This window comes from Colletotrichum navitas (assembly GCF_030913465.1).
Source record: "Colletotrichum navitas strain CBS 125086 chromosome Unknown LY79scaffold_118, whole genome shotgun sequence".
Lineage (NCBI taxonomy): Eukaryota > Fungi > Ascomycota > Sordariomycetes > Glomerellales > Glomerellaceae > Colletotrichum > Colletotrichum navitas.
The window spans coordinates 86,899-109,186 of NW_026850664.1; the positions used below are offsets into that span (position 1 = coordinate 86,899).

At 48.2% G+C, this 22,288-nt stretch overlaps 6 protein-coding genes across 6 annotated transcripts; 4 read left to right on the forward strand and 2 right to left on the reverse strand.

The window, feature by feature from the left end:
* Positions 1-4,526: 4,526 nt before the first annotated feature.
* LY79DRAFT_527809 (uncharacterized protein) lies at positions 4,527-5,550 on the forward strand (the record flags this gene model as incomplete). The annotated part of the gene is made up of 3 exons (XM_060555962.1): positions 4,527-4,733; positions 4,789-5,264; positions 5,331-5,550. Coding segments are annotated over 3 exons (903 nt in total), but the record flags the coding sequence as incomplete, so codon positions are not given.
* A 640-nt stretch (positions 5,551-6,190) lies between these two features.
* LY79DRAFT_57566 (uncharacterized protein) lies at positions 6,191-7,700 on the reverse strand. The gene is made up of 2 exons (XM_060559722.1): positions 6,962-7,700; positions 6,191-6,896 (listed from the first exon to the last, which is right to left on the reverse strand). Exons 1-2 carry the CDS (start codon positions 7,617-7,619, stop codon positions 6,367-6,369), a joined length of 1,188 nt encoding a protein of 395 aa, XP_060408140.1. The 5' UTR covers positions 7,620-7,700; the 3' UTR covers positions 6,191-6,366.
* A 723-nt stretch (positions 7,701-8,423) lies between these two features.
* On the forward strand, positions 8,424-10,417 carry LY79DRAFT_570861 (ATP-NAD kinase). The gene has a single exon (XM_060559198.1). The coding sequence runs from the start codon at positions 8,600-8,602 to the stop codon at positions 9,995-9,997; it is 1,398 nt and encodes a 465-aa protein (XP_060408141.1). The 5' UTR covers positions 8,424-8,599; the 3' UTR covers positions 9,998-10,417.
* A 130-nt stretch (positions 10,418-10,547) lies between these two features.
* On the forward strand, positions 10,548-12,025 carry LY79DRAFT_678697 (uncharacterized protein). The gene has a single exon (XM_060564509.1). The coding sequence runs from the start codon at positions 10,782-10,784 to the stop codon at positions 11,832-11,834; it is 1,053 nt and encodes a 350-aa protein (XP_060408142.1). The 5' UTR covers positions 10,548-10,781; the 3' UTR covers positions 11,835-12,025.
* A 2,645-nt stretch (positions 12,026-14,670) lies between these two features.
* On the forward strand, positions 14,671-16,644 carry LY79DRAFT_584393 (FAD binding domain-containing protein; the record flags this gene model as incomplete). Its single annotated transcript, XM_060560397.1, has 4 exons — positions 14,671-14,978; positions 15,046-15,451; positions 15,502-16,404; positions 16,471-16,644. The coding sequence occupies 4 exons, from the start codon at positions 14,671-14,673 to the stop codon at positions 16,642-16,644; spliced, it is 1,791 nt and encodes a 596-aa protein (XP_060408143.1).
* Positions 16,645-17,209: 565 nt separating this feature from the next.
* LY79DRAFT_674352 (Lactonase, 7-bladed beta-propeller-domain-containing protein) lies at positions 17,210-18,427 on the reverse strand (the record flags this gene model as incomplete). The annotated part of the gene is made up of 2 exons (XM_060564287.1): positions 17,210-17,999; positions 18,060-18,427. 2 exons carry the CDS (start codon positions 18,425-18,427, stop codon positions 17,210-17,212), a joined length of 1,158 nt encoding a protein of 385 aa, XP_060408144.1.
* Between the last annotated feature and the right edge of the window lie 3,861 nt (positions 18,428-22,288).

Consider the following 22,288-nt stretch of genomic DNA (forward strand, 5'->3'; position numbering starts at 1 on the left):
GAACATAAACTCTAATTACTTTTTGTATACAAATGGTCAGTCTAGACACAGCATCTTCTTGCCAAGTGACGTGTTGTTTCACCGCAGCGACCCACATGGGAACCTCCTTGACGAAGATAACACTCTTGTAGAAAAGTGCCCTGTGAGAGTTTGCGGGACTATCCACAACTAAGCAAGGCCCGAAGCTCCATTTAAGTTGCGTTATCAGGCATAACAGTAGGGGGATACTGAGCGGTCATGGTAGTGCCTTATCGTTAATGATCAACTAAGAAGACGGAGCCGGGACATTCTAATAACGTTATTCGCGTGAGTGCGTTCATCAGCGTATATGGTATAGATAGCATTGCAATACAGCAAGGCACAGGCTGCAGGTTGATTTGTCCAAGGATATATCTTGAGTAATATAGCATGGACCTTTAGACATCCACTGACTCATTGAGCCCTACACAAATTAAAAGAGAGCTAAAGACCTTAAATTAGCTGTGCCAGGCGGTGTGTTTATCTATGGTTACACGTCCGCAAGTCCTTTGATCGCCGCATGGATCTGTGATTACTTGAAGAGTTTGATAACCATACACTGCCATCCATTTTGGCATTCGATATCTATACGCTTTTACGTAGTTCCGCAACTCGTCAGGCAACAATACCAACTCCAGCTCATGAAAGAACTGGCGGGCCGCATGCTTCCAACATTCTCTCATTCGTCCACTCATGTCTCAGAAGCTGAGCATTATGTTCTGTGAGAAACTCTCTGAAGGACAACTTAGCGGGTTAACGAATGGGACCCCACATCATTGCCGCGAAGGTTTTGTTCTTCCCAAGGCTCTTTGCAATGTTATTGAGGGTCAGTTCTAGAACTGTCCAGTAGAGCGACTCGTAGGCTATAACAAAGTCTAAGTTCTTTAAGCCAGGGAAAGGTTCACAGGGGTCCTCTCTAGACTCTGCTAAAGCAACGACAGGTGAAGATCGTATCAGAAAAGCGGTCTTTGGAGTGGGTGTCAGCCATTTTCGCTTGCGGTTCTGGCAAACAACATGCACAGACCTGGATACGTGCCTCAACAGACCTCCAATGGCGCTAACACGGCCGGCGCTGATATTCTGGGAACTTTTAAGGGGTCCTTCATGTTAGCTGAAGGATGCAGGGTTTATTTAATCCAAGTAGTTCGTCACGTACATAAGTTCTAAGCTTCAACGCGATGCAAAGCTACATGTCAAAAACGCTGCAACAGTGTCAGTGAATAGCGAGTCAGAAGAGTCTGTCTGTTATCTATGGCTGATGGGGCGCTCAGGAAGAAGTATTATCCATTCTCGAAGAGAAGGATAGTCTTGTAGACTGTAGTGCAGGTGAACGAGTCAAACTGACGTTTCATTCCTCCACATTCCTTCACGCGTCAGGCTTTTGATTCCGAGCTTTTGTAAACAAACATGCTGATGATCAATGCGGAGTGGTTTAAGCTTCTTCCTGCGCTGCACCTAAGTTTTCGAGATGCCGGAGCTAGTGGAAGTTATTCTCGGTCTACATGCCTGTTTCTAAACGCTGACTCGCAATCGGAAGAAGCATCGAGTCACACTAGAAAATATCTGGCCCCGCAATCCGGCCACATATTGAACGTCTGAGTTGTCAGTGGATTGATCGCAGCAACACATAATTTTGGTTTCTGGCCTCTACAATACTGGAAGTGTGTAGGGTGGATGGGACCTATGCGGTGCAGCGATTCAGAGAGAGAAACACCAACAACCCCAAAGGCAACACAAGATGCTTCCTCGATCGGAACAAGCCTGCCTTGATCGAAGGAAATTAGAGTGATCGAAGGAAATGAGAGTTATCGAAGGAAATGTGAGTGATCGAAGGAAATGAGACTCCTCGATCGGAGTAAGGTCTGTCCCGATCAGAGGAGTAGACTCTCCCGATCGCTTTGTGTTATCACGTCTAGTTAGACATCATAGGAAAGGCTCCTAGCTCAATCAAGCCGACAGATAGGTCTCTTGAAAGGAGGAACAGTTTGCCTTGTTCTCCTTCGTCTACTTACTTTGATCAGCATATATCTTATACTCGTCCTCCTGATCGGAACTATCTTACTCCTCTGCCGTCATCCTCCGATCGGGACTTCCAGCAATATAATAGAGCTGATTGCCCCACCCTGTTCCAGTATCTTATACACAGAGGCACTGGTGCAAGCATTTTTGATGGAACTTCCGCGTCTGCCAGCCAAATCATCTCGGGTGATCTCCCATTTCCCTCGCTCAGGGTTCACTGGCGTCTACCGAAAGTTCGGGTTCTCGATTACAAGGGACACCGCAGAAACACGACGTTTACGGAGAGTCAGGTCGAAATCTTATTTCATCTACCGAGTACATCAGACGATCTGACGAAAAAGAACAGAATAGAGTCAAACATGGATTTCGTGGTACAAGGACTCGAACTTAGAAGGATGAGCTGCATTTCTACTAATGTAAACTACTAGCACGAAATAGGCTTACCACGTATCAGCTGACATCTTGTCATGCAGCGAGCTTCAATGTAACCTGGTCCTGGCCGAACACTAGAACCAAGAAGCCGCCAAGTTGAAGCATCTTGGAGCTTTGGTACTTCCGCCGGCGGTGAGAAGGGAAGTGTTGCCTACGTCACTGACTTGGTAACCCGGTCCCCAATTAGCTATCGTATTATTTAGCTAGTGCGCCGCCTGGATTTAACTATAAGTGAGGTTTGAGGCAATGATTGGATTAGTCTCCCGAACTCAATGCAGGTGATACATATGACAGGATCGTACAGCCTCCTTGCCCGGCCATTCTTCGCTCGCAACTGCCAACGGTCTTTCCAACTTGAAGTTCTGCCTTTCCGCGGCTCTATTGACAAGAATAATTTGATTCTGCATTAGATTCAATCAAAACTTTCAATATGCGTCGTGTTACACGCAGGAGAGGGGCCTGTCAGGGATGCAGGTCAAGAAAAGTTCGCTGTGAGTATTGTCAGCTTCAAGAACATCGGACATTGTTTTTAATTATTCGAAGGCAATGGTGCGGACCCGTGCCTAAACTGCGAGGTATGGAATACAACTGCCGAGCCCGTTTACGCTCACTATGTTGATACTTACACATTCATTGTAGCGGAATCGTCAAACTTGTTACTACCCCCCCTTAGCTCCTCGACCTCGCAAGACCATTGCGGGTGGAACAGGTGCCGAGAGCCAAGCAGCTCATCACAGACGAAGGCTGGATATCAATGCCGGCCAGATCACTTCCTCTTATGCAACATGGCAACGATTTTCATGCGAAGACTCCATATCAACACCGGGTTCATCTGGAGACGATGGGAATAGCAGTATTGGATTAGAACCTCATGGAGATGATTTCAGCTGCATGCAACAAATCCCACTACCCCATTCATACCCTGGTTCACAGTATGGTGATTTTGGTATGCTGGATATACCAATTCCAGGGGAAGATGAACTGTTGGAATTGCTTGACTCATCGCCTTCGGAATGCAGTTCAGGGGGAGGATTCAGTTTCGAGTTTACAAATTTGCAGGGCGCCAATCCTGACCCATCACCAATGCCAGGACAATGTATCACGCCAAGTAATCACTGGGAACAAAGGCAGCGTTCTATAAGTCCACCAGACTATAACACGGTAAGAGAATTAGCCCGAGATTTCTTACTGAATATAAATGGCTGAGTGTTCGCAGCTCTTCAACTTTAACGAATCAATAGAAGTCGCTTGGAAGGATTTGGATATGGAAGACAAGTTGATGAACGTCAACGAGGCCCAGGCAATCGTCGACTTCTCTGCATCAAAACTCTACGGACTGCCCAGCTACATTTCAAGCATTAGTCAGGAACCACACCGGGCGGAGACCACCAAGATTGTAAATGAACTTCGACTTGTTCTATGCGGGAATTCGTCGACCGCTGGAAGAAAAGAGGGACTGGATGAGAACAGAGACTGTCCCGATAGTGAAGTTTCTCTCATTCTCTACTGTGATTGTAAGCGGAATGCAGTTCAGGTCTTTGTTCAATGCTAACAGATTTCCCATTCAGCATGCTTCGAAGACGGTTGTCCGTAAGTGTATTGCGACGATCAACTGCATTGTTCTATGAATCAAGTTCTAGTGACTGACACTCCGTCGTCTGTGACTAGTGTCGCCAACTTTCTCACTCGATCCGCAGTCGATAGAATAATCAAACAGTCTAGAGAGCCAGACGCTGATGAGCTGGTCACTGTGTTCGCTGAAGCCATTCTGGCCACAGGCTACTATACAGCATGCCTTCGAGGTCAAGAATCTACAAGTGTGAATGAAATGCGTGCTTCCCGCTTGCGTCTTTCATCTACATTGGCACTTTACAGCAAAATACAAAATTCGCCAAGCAGTCTCATGAAGCTTCAAGTAAGTGTTCTCAGACGTAGTATTTTTTACCGAGTTCTTATTGAGGGTTATGCTAATTGCGTGCAACTCTAAGGCAACCTTACTTATGGTAAGAAATCACTTTAGAGAACGTTTTCAAGCCCTAGATTCTAACCTGCCGTAGGCAGTCATCGCTTCTCTGTGTGATAAGTCTCTTATCTGGGACAAGATCACTGCAGCTGTATGCTGTGCTAGGGAGCTTCGACTTGTGCATACAGCAAGAGGCCAGCAACCGAGCTTGAACGAGGAAGATCAAGAGCTTGCACAGCGTAGTGTATGGTTTCTTTACAGCTTAGAGACTCAATACGCGATTCATCACGGCATGGTTCCGGTGAGTGATGATGAGATGAAATACCGTTATCCCCTCATACTAAACGACAACTCAGATCTTGGATCCTGAATGGGGAACCCAGTTTCCCTCTTTTGAACGAGGTGACGACATGATCGCGGTCTCGTACACCTACTCGGAGCTTCTTCACTGTATTCTTAAGTCCCAATACAGTCCAAGAGCACTTAAAAAATTGTCTTCCGCCGATGATCATGTTCAGGCGAGTTGCCGTGCCCTCAACGAGTGGGTGAGCAGGCTTCCCTCACCACTAAGCGAGGCATGCGACGCCAAGAATATACAAGAAATTGAAGACGACCGGCAGTTACGGAAAGCATTTCGTGTCTTCTGCATGTATCATCGAGCGATATTCTTTATTAACTGTCCATGGATAACGTCAACCCCTTCCGATGATTCGAAGTCATCCAGGGTTCCTGAGCTAACACGGGAGAAATGTGCGGAGCGTTGCATTGAGTCAGCATTTGCTGTAGTCAAGCTGGCAAATGGCGGGCTCTTTTGGGAAAGGGGTCTTGAAAGGTAGGCATTGCACTCCTGGTAATAGTTGTAATAATGCGCCTAACATGATTCCATTAGAGATTTCAGTTCGTCAAGTGGACGGTGGGGTGACATGGGTCAGCTTCTACTGGTCTCCCTCTGTTTTATTGTCTATTACGTTGTCAATGGCAATAAATGCGACCGGAAGGCCGCCATGCCTTATCTTGCCATCTGCGGTGGCTTGTTCGGGCAATTGAGTCTGGAGAGCGAGGAGGGGTCGCTTGCTGATCATTACCTGAAGTTGGTCCAGATAGTCAGTGCTACCTAAGAAATCACAGTTGAAAGGCATGATCAGCGAATAAATTGCTCTTTTGGAAGAAATAAATATGTGGCAAGTCTGGCATCAGGTAGATATGGGAAAGGTATCTTGTGATATAAAATTGTGCCTGGGAAGGCGGATCGCCCTCATCTCCTCTGAAGGTGACACAGAATCTATATCAAGTCCCGGAGATGGATCAGAAAGGCTCGATACGATGTTTTATTGCATGCATCAAGTGATGAAGAAGTTGCGGTCGGTGGAGAATTGACTGAAGTTCAGCCGAATATTTCTGTAGCATAAACAAGAATGCAGTCAGAGAAATAAAGGTGTATATAATAGAGATGTGAAAGAGGGTGCTTAGTGGTAAAAGTCCCTCGACGCACACTAGTATGGCCAACTTAGCTTATAGTTAGAAACGCTAAGAACGGTATGTCGCCGTAATACGTTTGATGTGTGACTGCCTCGTAGTTCAGCAGCATTTACTTGGAGTTGGCCGTTCGAGAACCAGGTCTTGCCTTTTACAGTTGCCTTCGGTTCCGGTCGATGGGCATGTGTCCACGTCTTGCTAAGAACCCGACCTCCCAGGTAACCCTGTGTGGGTTTGGGCAGAAGGCCTAGGGTGGCCGCGGTGGTGATAGTGGTGGTACTGGTCAGAGAAGACGCTATTGTATATGAAGCAGGAAACCTATCTTGATAGCCAGCTGCTTCGCTTCCCCATCAATCACAATGCCGTTGTTTCCAATGCCTCCCTGCTACAATCACAGACTTGGCCTAACGCCTTGAATAATCCCCCTCAACATTCTACGAATACTCCACGTCTCTCTCTCAAAAGAAGGCTGATGACCTTCCATCCCTACGTGTTCCAGCCCGCTGCGTCGGCTGCGTCCCCGCTACCCTGGTGTCTGTCCATTCCGGATGCCACTGCCTGTTCCCGCTCCACTCCCTGGCGATGCGTCCCTGGCCCCGCACACTCTTAGCAGACCCGTTGCTCAGCCCAAGCAGGCCGGCGCTGGCCAGCAGCAGCCCCAGCATTATGAGGTTTCCTGCCTGCGAGACGTTACTGCTAAAGATGGCCACTATGTATACGGCTAGCTTTGCCACGGCATCAAGGTAGCCCTGCATAGCCGTCTTAGAGAGTTGCCAGGCGTCAGTCGTTAGGGAGGCCAGATCAGCGGCCGTGCCACGCATACGCACTTTGACCTTTGGTGAGAGCGGGACAAGGTACTCAGAGATCTTAGTGGGGGATGACGCCGGGGTTCGCAGTTTAGGAGGAGTCAAGGGCGTGCGTTGTTTGATAGTGTAGATGTTGAGGATACGGGAACCGATGAGAGCCAGGATCGAGCCGAGGCCCCACCCTTAGTTTTGCACGTTTTAGCACAACGGGGGGGCCTTGTAGAGAGGACGAGTAGAAATAACTTACAGTCCGCCAGTAAAACCATGGCTGTTATAGCCGCGACGGTGAGCGCCGGGGTCGCGAGGTACAGCAGATGGCTGCCGCGCTCATTCCAGTGCGGGTGATGCGCAGAGGCCTCGCCGTGCCTGTGGTGCCGGTGGCCAGACGGGCCGATGTCGACGTCGATAATCTTCTCCTCGCCCCCGCTGTCCTCGGCGTCAGCTCCAAGAGCTTCGACAACGCTGTCGGTTCTTTTTCTCCTCCTCTTTCTCTCACGCTTCTGCGCGCGCTCTTCCCGCTCCTTGAGTTGCGATAGAAAGAATAGCATCCCCGGGTTTGTGACCCGGAAGTCTGCCGTCCGCCCGCCGGGGTGTTCCTGCGTGCCATAGACGCCGGCTGGTCTCGTGGTCTTTCTGCCGCCGTTACCATCGGCGTTGCCTTTACCATCATCTCCGCCAGAGCCAGAGGCTTCGGAGGAGGTCCCGTTACCGCTGTTCCCAGCGATGCATTCGGCCGCATGCTGGTAGTGCAAGCCCGGGGCGAGGACCAGGGCGTCGGCCCAGGAAGAAGTCCCCGTAAGCGCAGCACGGTTCGCAATGGTATGGAGATCAGCGAGGGCGATGAGGCTTGTTACCGAGAGAGTGACCCCGGGTATTGGTTGCTTGGGGAGGACCGGGAGGGGCATTGTTGGTTGTCGCCCGACTCAACCTCGGAGGACTTGGGGGACAGCGGATCGGCCGCGAAGAAAGCTGGGTGGCTTTTATCAGTGTGCGATCCGGCGCTGGGATCTCAAGGGAGAATAGACCCTTGGACTCACTCATGTACGACTTGGTTGACTTTGGTGAAATCATAAGGCTGTCACGGGGTGAACACGGTCGATTCTTTTGGCTAGCAATCGACAAAGAAAGAAATACCTCGGAACAGGGTTGTATCCTGCTGTTTGCCTACCGACACTACTCCCCCCAAAAAGCCCTCTCCGCAAACTAACAAATACTCAGCGCCCGTGTGAAGTTTGAGCCAGGATTCCACACCTTTTCGGAACCGGAGCCTCTCCGATGCTAACCCCTACACACCCGCGAGCTACACGACGCTGTCGACGTTGACTCGGCACCTCCAGACCCATTCTACCGATCCTGCTGATGCCGGTCGTCGCCGAGTGGAGCCGCTGGAGCTAGAAATGATTGAATACGCATCCATACACCCGAGTGGAAGTCTGCATGTTAGTCATTTAGAATTTTCCTTGGATCTACCTACTATGTAGGTTCATCTTCTCGGTCCGGAGAGTGGGGCCATAAGTACCTGTACGACGCTTTCCGGGCCGGGGGCCGACTCGGCCGAGCTCGCAAATTCCTTTACCCGATTCGGAAAATAAGCTAGTCCGAGGCCCGATGATGAGTCAGCTCGGTGTGGCTCGGTCAAGGCAAGCTCATGTGGGGCTTAGCACAAGTGGGGCACCCGCCGTCTTCGCAATTGTCGTCATTGTCAATTTATACTACGGTCACAAGTCTTCCACAATCCTATGCCGGACGCGACGACAACGACGACGACGACGACTCGACATAATCCCCCCCCTCCCCGAACAGATACGGAGCGCGACGCTCGATTGTAAATAGTCGGTCAAGATCCGGTCTTTCGGTCGGTCTCTGCACTGCTGCTTTTGTCAGAATGTTCAGGGCTAGAACTCTTGACTTTTGCGCCCGGCCGCGGGCTGCGGCGCCGGTTCGCGCGTTCCGGCCGCTGTGTTTTTCCACGACAGCGACGGCGCGCGCAGCAGATATACTCGATGTCGCCTCACTACCTTCTAGGATTATCCCCAAGTACCGCGATCCCCCGAACTCAACCTCCGGCCTCCTCACCCTACACTGGCCGACGCCGCCGCGAAACATCCTCCTGATGCCGAAGCTGCGATCCCCCCAAGTCCTCCGTGCAACCATCGACTTTGCGAAGCACCTGAATAGCACGTACGCTGGCTTGAATCTGATCTTTGAGCCCAGGGTTGCGCAGTTGGTGCACGAGTCTTTCAACTTCCCCATCTACACCTGCGATCCTTCGGCGTTTCCCGACAAGATCGACATGATCACAACGTTGGGCGGCGATGGAACCATCTTGCGCGCTGCAAGCCACTTCAGCATGTACTCGGCGGTACCTCCAATCCTAGCTTTCAACTTTGGTACCATCGGCTTCCTTGCCGAATGGAAGTTCGAGGAGTACAAGCGCGCTTGGAGAGAGGCATATATGAGTGGCAGTGGCGTCGCTGTCCAGGATCTTTTGTCGCCGCACACCAGAGTAGCAAGTGGAGAGAAGGAACACGATACCAACAATGGGGGGCAGTCTGGATGGCACGCCTCGCCTGGCAAGAGCATGGGCCAGAGCCGGGCCGCCAAGATTCTGCTCCGGCATCGTCTGCGGGTCGGCGTTTACGACAACAATGGCCAGAACATCAACAGTCAGTTACTTCCAACGACGAAATCCCAGGCGCACTTGCCAGCAATCCCACCCGAGGACACAATCCTGACAAAGAGAGATATCCCTCAACCAATCCATGCCCTGAACGAGCTCCTCATCCACCGCGGCCCGAAACCTCACCTCGCCCACATCGACATCTACCTCAACAACCGCTTCTTAACGGAGGCCGTCGCGGACGGCATACTCCTCAGCACGCCAACGGGCTCGACGGCCTACAGCCTCAGCGCTGGTGGCTCCATTATCCATCCTCTCGTGAAGTCTTTGCTCATCACCCCCATCTGCCCCAGGAGCCTCAGCTTTCGACCTCTAGTGCTGCCCCTAAGCACAAAAGTCACGCTCAAGGTCAGCAGCAAGAACCGCGATGGCGAGCTTGAGGTCAGTATCGATGGTAAGAGAAGCGCCGGCGCGGGCATTGGCACTGAGATCCGCGTCGAAGGCGAAATGGTCGGCGAGTCTGCCGACGGTGATTGGAAAGGCGGCGTCCCTTGCGTCATCTGCGGACCAGGTAAGGGTGACGCCTCCGATTACGACGACGATGGCTGGGTAGGCGGCCTAAATGGCCTCCTAATGTTCAACTACCCGATCGGGAGACAGTGAATCTCGTTTTGATACCCCAAATGTAAGTAGTACAAAAGTCTTTTGAAAGGCGTTAGCGCTATGCGCATGGGCGCTGGTTTTCGTTGTTAGACAACTGGGTGGGAATGTCTCCATCTTCCAACGGGTTGTATTCTTTCTGCGTCCGCACAAGACGCTATCGACAATTGGAGTCGAGTATCTCCCTTTCTTTGACCAGCTTCCAAGAGCCCCTTTTATCCAGGTTCATGGTGTCTGCTCACGACTGTACAAACAATTGCAGAAGAAGGCAAACTGAAGAATGTCAAACAAGTTTATAATGCTATTATTGGTCAAATCATTATTGTGTTCAGCATGAGCGACCACTCGTCTGGTCGGGTATATTATATGGCAGTGGCCGCGGTCATTAGGCTATTGCGCCTCAATCAAAACTGCCTCCTTCAGATCACTAACGTCAGTTCTCTGTTCCTCCTCAACTGACAAACTCAACAAGCTGAAGTGTAGGTAGGAGCTGTTTATCTGAGCCGTTGACACTATCTTAGGCGCCCGCACGTCTAATCCCCTGTCAGAAGGTGTAATGGTAGGCCCCATGGAACAAGACAAACCGGGTCGGGCGCCTCGTAGTACCCAAAGGTCGAACCGGTTGGGCGTCTCTAGTACGCAAACTAGGATCCACAGCTCTGGATTGGCCCAATTTACCTCTCAAGGAGTGAGTACTTGGGAAGACCCTGCTCCATTCTACTAAAGTCTGCCCGTCGAGGTTAAGGACTTGATTCTTGAGGCTGCCTCAAACCCCGAAACGCCGACCATGCGTTTTGTCTCACTCAGACAAGCGGTATTAGTTCACGAGAGCGACGCCTGCGAAAGGATCCCCCCGATTCCCGGATGCCTGTGTTACCGTGAGCGGCCTAACTACATCACGTTTTGGCCTCTTTGCCGGCAGTTCCTCATGGGCTCGGCGGAATGGAGGGCCTTGTGTCGTACCACGAACCCGAGACCGCCTAGGGATGTAATCGCGGCCACGAATCGCCAGGGCCGGGAAGTCGTGAGGCGAAATCGGCGTCTGGATCCCTTTCCGCAAAAACAGGGTGATTGGAGCTTGACACAAGTTGTGCCCAAAGAGGGGATGCTCGCCCACGAGCTTGGCGACCCGTACAATTGCAAATTGGGTGATCTGATCTTTGTCCACATCCCAACCACCTACAGTACTGGGCCGTTCTTGTATGCCTTCAATGGCGCCATTCATCAGCAGGTTACATGGGATCCCCTACTTGAGCAGCTCACTTCGGTTGCCATGAACATGGTAAACTGGGAACAGATGAGCTACGATGACGGCCTGAAGACGATCTACCGCCGCATGACTCTCGGACACACCTGGCAGCTGGAGGCTCAACAGGGGACGCGCAACCTCCTCAATGGCCAGATGCCGAACGACTGGCCTCCTCCAGCCATTGCTGGCGGCAAAGTCTGGTACCCGGACATTCCTCAATGCCACATCCGTGGGCCGGCCCACCTCCCCCGCCCTCTGACAATCTATTCCAACCGCCAGCCCGACTGGGTGCAGAACATCCGGCTCCTCACGGACGTGTTCGTGGCACTCCAGGAGCTCTATCTCGTCGACTTTGACGGCTTCGACACGGGAGACGATGCCCTGCGCGAGAAGATGCACCGCTACCTCGACACGCCCCTCGACGGTTCCCCCTGCGGCCGTTGCGAGCGGAGACATCCCGGTAGGCCCAAGACCTGGGGCGGTCTGGAAGAGATAGAGTTCGCCGAGGTGCGGCTATGTCAATGTGCCGCGCCGGGGCTGGAAATTGGTCTCGGTGCGTTCGATACCCATCGTTTCTTCGCCGCCCATTAGTGGCCATCGACGGATGCCAACGGGAGAATGTGGACGAGGCCCATGCCGCAGTTCAAACTGGTTGTGCCTATTCTGCGACGGTGGTAGGTGATACTAGAATATGCCGGGGGGGGTTATAACGAGGTAGGTCGGTGGTTGGAATGATATTGCAAGTCAATATTCCCAAAGTTTTCCTTGAAAGTCGAGTCAGCTGTGCAGGCAACGTGTCGGTTCTGCTTTGTTACTGGCATGCTTTTGTGTCTTGCAACTACAGGTGCCGACAGCATAACAGTAATCCGGGATTCTCGTCATAACGAGCGCTCTAACCTCGGTTTGACGTTCCTCCGAGGCCCTCTGCAAACCTTCACCCAGCAGAATTCCAGGTTGTTTGGGATTCGGCGGCGAATATTTCTCCTTTCATCTTCTGGACCAACGGAAAGCAAAAATAAAATGATAAAAAAAAAAGAGAATTTCCGTGTGCAAGGGGCTTGACTTTTCACAGGGAAATTAACTCGACCTTGGCCCATCGCCATCTAACTGGAGTTTTGGTCGTATTTCCACAAGTCGACCGTTGGTTGGCTCGTTTACGAGATCCAATGGACCATTTACAAGGTCCTCTGTGTAGGCTGGTTATTCTCCGACCTTTGTGAGTTGTGATATCAGACAGCCATGACGCCTCCGCAATGGCAAACGGATGCAAGGCGAGTCTACAGACAAGCTGATATTGTCCCCCCCCCTGTCAACCCGAGAGTACCGTGCACAATAACAGCGATAAACCTCATATCCTAAAGGCTACAGGTTCAAATCCAGTTTTCTTAGATTTTTTTTTAATTGCAAAACGGCTCCGCCAGGGAAGGTTAGAATAGTACTAACCCACCCTGCTTCCTACGCTGTGCTCCAGGTCAGGATAGGCCAAGACTATCCCATTTGCCTCTATTTTTTTATTAAGATGGTTGTGTTATTACTAAATCTACTGTCTACTGAGCTTTATTGCTGTCATTGTGCATGGTACTCTTGGGTTGACAGGGGGAGGACAATATCAGCTTGTCTGATCACTCATGCAAGGCTCCCTCCCCCCCCAAGTCTCACATTGCTGTGTTGTTGTGTTTTGTTATACTTTTCGGCATGTCTACAACCTGCCTCTAAAACGCGCTCTTGGCTGACGACATCAGTTGTAAATCGTGGCTCGGCTATTCTATCAGTGGCGACCTGTCAGTGGCGACTTGTCTAGAGAAAGTCTCATCCCCCCGTTAGGGCCCTCCGGCCTGCAGAATCGTATGTGGTTTGGTCCTATCAAAATGACTCCTCCGGCGCCACGGCAATCCCTCTCACCGCTCAGGCGTACGGTTCCGCGCCGGGGACTGAATACTCGATGCCAAACGTACTTAGTGAAGTCTACTTATGTCTGATAGTTAATCTTATTGGCCGAAACACATCGGCATCGCCTCGCCCCGGAACAAACGCCGAAAGTTTTCAGAAAGTAAGCGGCAGCTCTCGCGTGGTAAATATGACATTTTAAGGTGACAGTTTGCATGGTTACACGTGATTAGCTGCCTCCCCAAACTCTATAGCCTCGGTGTGCATGTTCTTTGGTCTGGAACGTTGGCTACCTACTATTACCCACCAATTGACTTGGTCCGCACACCAACCACCAACAGCCTCGACAAGCGCGCAACCGTTGGAGGTTGCTGTAAAGGTTTCCCCCCCGGCGGCAATTGTCTGCGGGCTTCGAAGAGTGGGTTCTCGGTTTTCGAATTCAAAGTCCATCCCAGTGAAGTGCGAGAGACCCTAGCACACCATACCATGCACGGCAAGCTGCAGAAGCAAGCAGGGTTGTCGGCTTTCCCGCTCGGCGCTGTGCCGTGTGCGCTGGTACGTGCCCGCTAACGTTAAAAAAGAAAAATGGAGGAAAACATGATGCGCCTAGCCAGGAGGGCCGATATGGTAGAGACTAGTAAACCCCGGTCTCCGACGTGTTGGTCCAGGCAGTCCCATGGTGCCCTGCCACGAGGCATAGACTCTAAAGAGCCGAGAGTTCGACTTTTCCACAGACCAGCACAGCACAGCCGGCCTCGAATCCCTTGTGTTCATTCATACTCTTGCTTTCTCTCACGGTTAGGTGGTTGGTTTTATCCTTCTTGTCGCCGGGTGCCAACCGCGTGCTCCCTGTATGGCGAGCCAGAGTCTCGGTTTTGCTGCCGCAAGTTTGCCGACGCAACTTGCAAGTATCGTCGTCATATTTGTCACCGAGTCTTGCCTGGGATCGCTCGGCACGTTGCCTGGGCCATTTGTGTCGCTCCATGTCCTACTGGCCGAATCCTGACGGGTCGCATGACCTGGCCTCACCTCACTCCACACCACCGGCGGATACAGGCTAGCTAGCTGCTTGTCCAAGACATATCTCACTGCAACTCTAGATGCGATGATCTTATTCTGTCAATCCCGGCTTCTAGCGAAGGTCGGCAAGTCGCCGGCACGGTATTAATTAGATATATGTAGTATCGCGGCACGTTTGATATTAAAGCCCCACTTGCTGATGTTCAGGCTTCTGTTCTTCCTTTCTAGAGAAGTCCCCATCGTCACCCGGATCTTCGTTCCCCGGCTGCTAGCAACTAGCTCGGCTCCAGTACAGCAAAACCATGCAACTAATCTAAAGTCCCCTGTCCCGCTGCGAAGAGAGAGAGTGAGTTGCACCGGTGGCTTCCGGCTGGCCGATGATAGCGAGAAGCTAGTGTCGTACGGCCTTGGATACAAAATGGCGAAGAAGAACGCCGTTTTTCAACGACCTGCTTGCCAGACAGCTCCGAGTCAAGTTCAAGACGGTGGCCAGTCGAAGTCGCCGCGATCCTGGAAAAACATGACTCCTACTTTCATTGCCAACCTGCTGGCTGTGGCCTGTCTTTCTTCCATCGCCACTTCCATGTCGGCGCCAAATCTGGTATCTTATCAAGAGAATGGCACGGAGTACGGCTGCAGATGCTCCCCGGCAGACGATTGCTGGCCGAAGCCAAACGCCTGGGACAAGCTCAACAAGACCGTCGGAGGGAACCTCGTCAGGCATGTCCCGCCGGCAGCCGTCTGCTACAACCAGTTTCGCGGGATAGAAACATACGATGCTGCCAAGTGCGCTGAGGCAACTGCAAAATGGACAGACGAAGGGTGGCAGTAAGTTTGTTACTCCATTAAACTTCGAAACAGGCGGAGAAACAGATGACTGATTACAGACCATTAGGATTGCCCAGCCGGCATCGCAGCTCTGGACCTGGGGAAGCAACAACACATGCGAACTCACTTCGGACCCAACAGGTACGTGCACTCTCGGCAACTATCCCGAGTTCGTCATCATCGCCCGGACGAGAGATCACGTCAAAGCCGGCGTCGACTTTGCAAGGTCGAACAACCTGCGGCTGGTCATTCGCAACACCGGCCACGACTTCCAGGGACGCAGCGCAGGCGCCGGGTCGTTGGCCATCAACACGCACAACCTCAAGGACATCTCCTTTGTTGAAAATTACAGAGGCCCAGGAGACTACAACGGGTCAGCAATCACGATTGGGGCCGGAGTCCAGGGTTTCGAGATCTCTAAAGCAGCTCATGCCCGCGACCCGCCTCAGAATGTGGTGACGGGCGAGTGCAAGGTACGTCTCGGGCGAACAGGCCGCTGGTCGCTCAGCTAACAAGGTTTTAGACTGTTGGAGTTGCAGGAGGCTACCTGGGAGGCGGCGGCCACGGGCCCTTATCCAATATCTATGGCTTCGCTGCAGACCACGCACTCTCTTTTGAAGTACTGACTGCATCCGGCCAGTTCACCGTTGCGAACTCCGATGACAACCCGGATCTGTTCTATGCCCTCAAGGGAGGCGGTCCTGGTAACTACGGAGTTGTCTTGTCAGTCACTCTCAAGACATTCCCAGACGTCACTCCAGGGGCAGCACTCTTCCTGAACGTCAACGCCACCACTGGTGCAAACTTTGAGCAGGTCACAAAGGCCGTCAACAAACTCCATGAGATCGGGAACCAATTGGTCGACAACGGGCTCTACGGCATCTACGAGCTCTACCCGCCAGCCCTCGGTGGAGCGTTGCACGTGCAGCCCATCATGGGTATGGGCAAGACCGCCGGAGAACTTACTGCTGTCGTACAGCCGCTTCTGTCGTATCTCGACGCCGAGAACATCCCTTACGACTTCGGCGCCAAAGAATACCCCGACTACTACACCCTATACAACGACATTTTCGAACCGGAGGCTGCGGCTCAAAACGGCCTCACGGGCGGTTGGGTTTTCACCCACGAGGACATGGCGAACAACCAACCCGCCATCGCCGAAGCGATCCAGCTGGCTCTGGCTCCAGCGCCCAACAAGACCGGCATCGTCATCAGCCACTTCTTCGATCCCGGCAACAAGACGATGGAGGCCGACAGCGCGACTCACCCGCGATGGAGGGGAGCGACGATGCGGACGATGGCCATCCTCCCACAGCCCCTGGACGCAACCTGGGCGGCGAAAGTGGCACTCAACGACCTCATGGTCGACACCATTACGGAGAAGTTCAAGCAGGCTGGGCCCAACGGACTAGCATACGTGAATGAGGTAAGCCTGATAGTATTTCCGTCTACTGAGGGGATGGGGAGGGCCTCGTTAGGCTAACTCTGGCAGAACTATGCCTTCATGAAGGACTGGCAAGACGCCTTTTGGGGACCGATCTACCCCGAGCTTGTCGCTACCAAGAAGAAGTGGGATCCGGAGGGCGTGTTCTATTCGTGGTCCACGCCGGGGAGCGAGGAGTGGAGGGTTGTTGACTATGCCAACCGACTTTGCAAAGCGAAATGATTATTCTCTTCGGCGAATGAAGATGTGATTTGGTTTTTTGAGATACCATTTATGTAATCAAGGCAACCGTCTCAGGGAGTTTGATTTTGGTAATACAGACAACACTAATCAACTCCAATTTCACTGAACCGCTATGGCGCCACTTGGTTTATCAAGGTCCGTCGCCGACGCTATACCTGGCTGGAGATTCCTATGCCACTGCATGACAAGCCAGACGTCCTTCATCGGGTATCCTCTCGCTGAAATACCCGTCACAGCAAAATGTCTCGTATTATAAGTCCAAAGTTATGTGTGCACGCATGGGAGTATCTCAATTTAAGTGGCCTCTGTGGTGCACTACCGCTTCTAGAGTCGTCAATGTTCAACTTTTCAATGGTAAGAGCCATGACAGCAGCAGGTGAGCAACAACATTGTTCCTTGATCATCAAATTATGTGATCGGCACTTTGATCGAGAGAACAGTGCATCGCGGTTGAAGGCTTTGTAATACCCTTCAGGCCAAAGAGGTTCAAATGTGAAGGAATTGCATACATCTGCGTTGCACGATCCGGCGAAGTAATAGTAAATCACTCATTCCAGATAACTGCACTCAGTCCATCCTCCTGATTCACATTGCCCGGGTTCCCGACTTTCAGGCTGGCAACGAGCTTTCCAAGCCTACCCGTCGTCACGTTTCTCTCGACGATGGCGACGTTGGCGCTCGTCTGGCCGCCGACGGCGACGAGGTCGCCGGCGTTGTTGATGGCAAAGGTTCGCGGGAAGTACGAGAAGGCGCTCGTGAGCTCCACAAACGCAGCCTGGCCAGACGAAGGGTCGATGGAGTACGTCGCGATGGAGTCCTCCTGCGAGCCGAAAGAGCGGTCGTACCGGTTCGCCGCGTACACGAAGTTGCCCTTGACGTGCACTTCGGCGGCCTTGGATCCTGCCGGGGCGGTTTTCCCGGCCGGGAACGTGGATGTGGTTTGCTTCTTCACGAGGTTGAGGCAGCCGTTCGTCGGGTAGGCGACGGACCAAGAGGAGATGGAGTTGGACAGCTCGTTGACGGTGTACAGGAACGACGCGTTGCCCTGAGTGTAGAAGGCCCCGTGACGGGGTCCGTCGCCCGGGCCGGTTTGGAAAGCAGGACACTGGGTGAGTTGGCCTGTACTGCCGATGCTGAAGACGCGGATGAGATCCGCACCGAGATCGGCGGACAGAAGAAACCGCCCCGAAGGGTCGGTGAAGACAGAGTGCGGGTGTGGCTTGTTTTGGCGAGATGGAATGGGGCCCGGCTGGGACATGGTGAAGGCCAACTTCTGCAAAGCCTGAGCTGACGCGCCCAACGGGAGAGCGTACGTAGAGATTGTGGAGGCATCGCTGTTATGATTGTAAACATGGTGTCGATATGCAGAGACGGCGGCATCTCTCGAGACTCACTACTGCGCCAAAGCGATGAATCCCTTTCCGTCCGATCCTCCGTACAGCGTGCTGTGCAGCTCGCCACCGGCGGTTTGCACCTGGCCTTTCGCTGCCAAGCTGCCGTCAGCCGCGACAGAAAAGCTCTTCAGAAGCGGCTGTCCGAACTGGGCCTCGTCGGGTATGTAGACGGTTTTCGACGTGGAATCCAGGTCGAGCCATGCTGGCATGCGGCTCCCGGAGCTGACCGTCTTCGCGATCGTGAGCTGGTTCGTGGACGACAGGTCGAGGGTGTAGAGCTGACCGCTGTAATGCGAGGCGATGAGGGTGGCCCCGATGGCGCCGGGAACGGCTGCCAGGCAGACGGAGGCGAAGGTGGCTCTAACCATCATGCAAGATACGTTGCTCGCATGTAGCTAAAGCTCTCGTGGTTCTTGGAAAGGAAATCCCATCTTCTTGACTAGTTTTCGTTCTCCAATCGCCAGGTTAACAAAATGCCAGGTTGGAGGTCGTCATCTGACAGCATCGCCAGGCCTGGTAGCGAACCATCAACTCGAGACTCCTCGTAAGATTGCCAGTGCAGCTCTTGTTTCATTGATAGCAGCTGTGGGCTAGCGTACACTCCGAAGCACCAGATTGAGTAAATTGCGGAGGCCAGCACCGGGAAGCAAACATTACTCATGCGGCTTTGCAATACAGCCGGATTTTGGCTAATAGCAGATATCAGTGCAATGCCAATTTCCTGCCCGCCGATTGGATTGAAGCGCGGTCCCTTTGCTTGTTTGAGACCTTGTGCGCCAATATGGCTTGATGAGTGATGTTGCAATCCCTTCTAAGTCTAAGTACCGGCAGTTTTCCGATGAACTCCAGTTGTTCCTTGGTCCCGGCCGCCTTGGAATTAGATCGCCACGAGTGGACTGGCAGACATGCTCCGACACCATGTATCCTGCAGCATGCAGTATAAATCAACTGATTAACTACCCGGGGGTGTTAGTCAGCCTTCGTTAAAGCTAAACACCCCCTCCTTACGGAGGGGGCAAAAAAAGGGGGGTTACAGTAAGAAAAGGGGGGTTACACCTAGTCCCTGCCCTGTCCTACTTTTTATTACATTCTTACTAAAAATAAGTAATTATTTAGATATATTATTAATAAATATTAATAGTAACTAAACTACTTACCTTACTTTAACTCTTTAATATACCTTACTAATATAATAAGAATATAACTACTACTAAAAAGGCTACTAAAGTAATATTTACTACTAAGAAAGGGTAAAGTATCTAGGCTACCTAACAAAGGAAAAGAGAAATAGTAAAACATAGGAAAACTACCTACACTATAACAACGTCTAATAATAATAATATATATATTAATTAATAGGTCTTATAATTCTTAGACCTAATCTATAAAGATACTAAAATAAAAGTATAAATTAATAGAGTAATTATAAAAAAAGTAAATTTCCTTAAATAAATAAAAGTATAGTAATAACTAGTAGTATATTTCTATATAAAGTATTAAGGCTAATAATAATAACTATATATAAGTAATTATATCCCTTTTAACCTCTTCTTAGGTCTATAAATCCCTTTTTTAATAAGTAAGTAGCCTTTCTATTATTTTATCCCTTATATTAACTACTATATAATTCTTAGGACTATACTACTTAACCTTATTATAATTATCCTCTTAGACTTATTACCTTAACCTTAAGTAAAAGGTCTAACTAATTCTTAGACCTAAGAACTAAAAAAAGAACCTAAAGAAATAAAAGAAAGAAAAAAGAGAAATAGTTTAGTGCTTATAGTAGTACTTAAGTTACTTTAGTAGCTTAGGACTTTTCTTTACTTTTACCTTTATAATAATGTTACTATATCTAAGTTTATAACCTCCTATACTATAAGAGGTCTATAAAGTCTTTTTATTAACTTAGTCTTATTTAAGTCCTTAATATAATTAAAACTAACCTTCTTAAGAGAGTAAATATAAAAAGTTATAATAATATATATAATTAAAGGTATTAGCTTTAGTCTATTTTTATTAGTTAATATACTAGTCTATAAAGAATTCTTAAGAGTAATTATATATATCTAGGTTACCTTATAAAGCTAGATATAGTAGGTAATAAAGAATAGTTAGGTTCTTATTAACTTTAAGGTTTTATACTTAGGCCTTAAGATCTTTATTATCTAAAAGACTAGGTAGTATATTTAATAATAAAGAATCCTCTTTATTATTCCTAATTTAGGTCTATAAATTATTAACTAGACTTACTTAACTTATTTATACTACTATAAGTACTATTAAGAAAAAAAGGTTCTTATAAAAGTTATCCTTTAAGTATATAATAATATATAAGGGAGAGTTCTAATATATATTATTATACTTATAAAAGTCCTTTAAAATAATAAATATAACTTATAAAGTAATAGGGACTTGTCTAGGTTTTATATAGTTCTTATTAAATTAGCCTATCTCTAAGAATTTAGGAGATAATATACCTAAGTAAAGAAAAGTTCTAGTTTACTTTACTGCCTAAAGACTATAAGTAAAGCTATTATTTATTACTATATATTAACTATATATACACTTAATCTAATAATACTAAGAAGGTCTATAGGTATACTTAAATAGTAATACTACTACTAAAGTAATTTAATTATATCTATAAATAATAAATTATAAATAAAAGTCTAACTAAAATCTATAAAATAAACCTTACTATTAATCTAATTAACTAGGAGTAAAGCCTAGTGCTACCTTTATAGTTAAGAAGAAAAATAAGGATATTAGTGTTTATAATATCCTTAATATTTCTCTTTATAATATTAATAGTGTTAAGTATAATAGTATAACTAAGTGTTTAACTAATATCTATAAATAGTATATACTAGGATCCTTTTATACTATAAGCTCTAAATTTAATTAAGGTAATAATTTCCTTATTATTAAGGGGTTCTTTTTTTATAAGGTACTAGTAGTATTATATAGATTTAAGGAATATTAAACTATATCTTAATTAATAGTGTTATCTATATATATTTATTATCCTATTAGTCTAAATTAGGCCTAAAGATAATAGTATAATTTATCTATAGCTTTATTTCCTAGAGGTAAATACTATTTAGTAGTAAGGACTAGGTTAGACTAGTAAGAAAATAAAGTAGTATACTCTTTTACTAGTAGATACTTATTAATACTATTAGCTTTAGTATAGTAATAAGCACTATAATTAAAAGGAGTAAAATATAGTAACTTTATAGCTAATATAGATTTATCTCCTTTAAGCCTTAGTATTTAGTAGTTACTATAGGATTAGGTCTACTAATAACCTTTTGTTTATAGTCTTTAAATAATAGGCTTACTATAGGTTAGGTTCTAAATTATAGGTATTTAGCCTTAATAAATTAGTTACTATATAACTAAAGTAGTTACCTATAGTTAAATAAGTAATTTAGGAATTCTTGTTAGTGTTAATAAAGAGGTAATTTACTATAAAGTGTTAATCTTTATCTTATTCTTAGACCTAGTTACTATAGTAGGTTATATTTATACCTTTAGAGTCTTTATAGTTAATATAAAGATACTAGTAAAAAGTTAAGCCTTATAGGCTTACTGCTTATTATTAAAGATTTATTATAGCTAAATTTGTTATATAGGATATTGCTGACTAACACCGCCTTCTAGAACAACGTTGCTTATTAATCTAACCCTTACTCCTAAATATAGATACTTATAGCAGAATCTACTAAGTAAGGTAATATTTAAGGAACATAAATTATAGCACTATAGATAAAAGAAATAAGCCACTTTTAACTATATAAATTACCCTTTAAATATACTACTTAATAATAGTTATAAGCCTAGCTTTAACTTAATCTATAAGTAATAATAACCCCTACTATTATAAAGCAGTATACACTTAGAAATACCTTTCTTAAAAACTAATACTCTTTCTTAACTTTATCCTATGCCTATAATACCTTTAAAAGCAATAGTAAGTCTACTAACTAACACCTGCCTTTGTAGCCTTTTAACTATATATAAAGATTAGTTCCTATAGTATATAAAGCTTTACTTCTACGCTACCTAACATAAAGTCTAGTAATTTATTAATCTAGACAGTAAAAAGGAGCTCCCTAAGCACCTAGGAGCACCTACGCTAGCTAAATATATTATAAAGTAAAACACTAAACGCTAAAAGTAATATAAAGCTAACCTTATAAGCTAGAATAACCTCTTAGTTAGCT

Bases quoted from the DNA above. Each gene is read 5' to 3' on its own strand.
- LY79DRAFT_678697 (XM_060564509.1), top strand. From the start codon at position 10,782: ATGCGTTTTGTCTCACTCAGACAAGCGGTATTAGTTCACGAGAGCGAC.
- LY79DRAFT_57566 (XM_060559722.1), bottom strand. From the start codon at position 7,619: ATGCCCCTCCCGGTCCTCCCCAAGCAACCAATACCCGGGGTCACTCTC. The intron at 6,897-6,961 runs GTAAGTTATTTC...TGCAAAACTAAG, and splicing joins CATGGTTTTACTGGCGGACT to GGTGGGGCCTCGGCTCGATC.
- LY79DRAFT_570861 (XM_060559198.1), top strand. From the start codon at position 8,600: ATGTTCAGGGCTAGAACTCTTGACTTTTGCGCCCGGCCGCGGGCTGCG.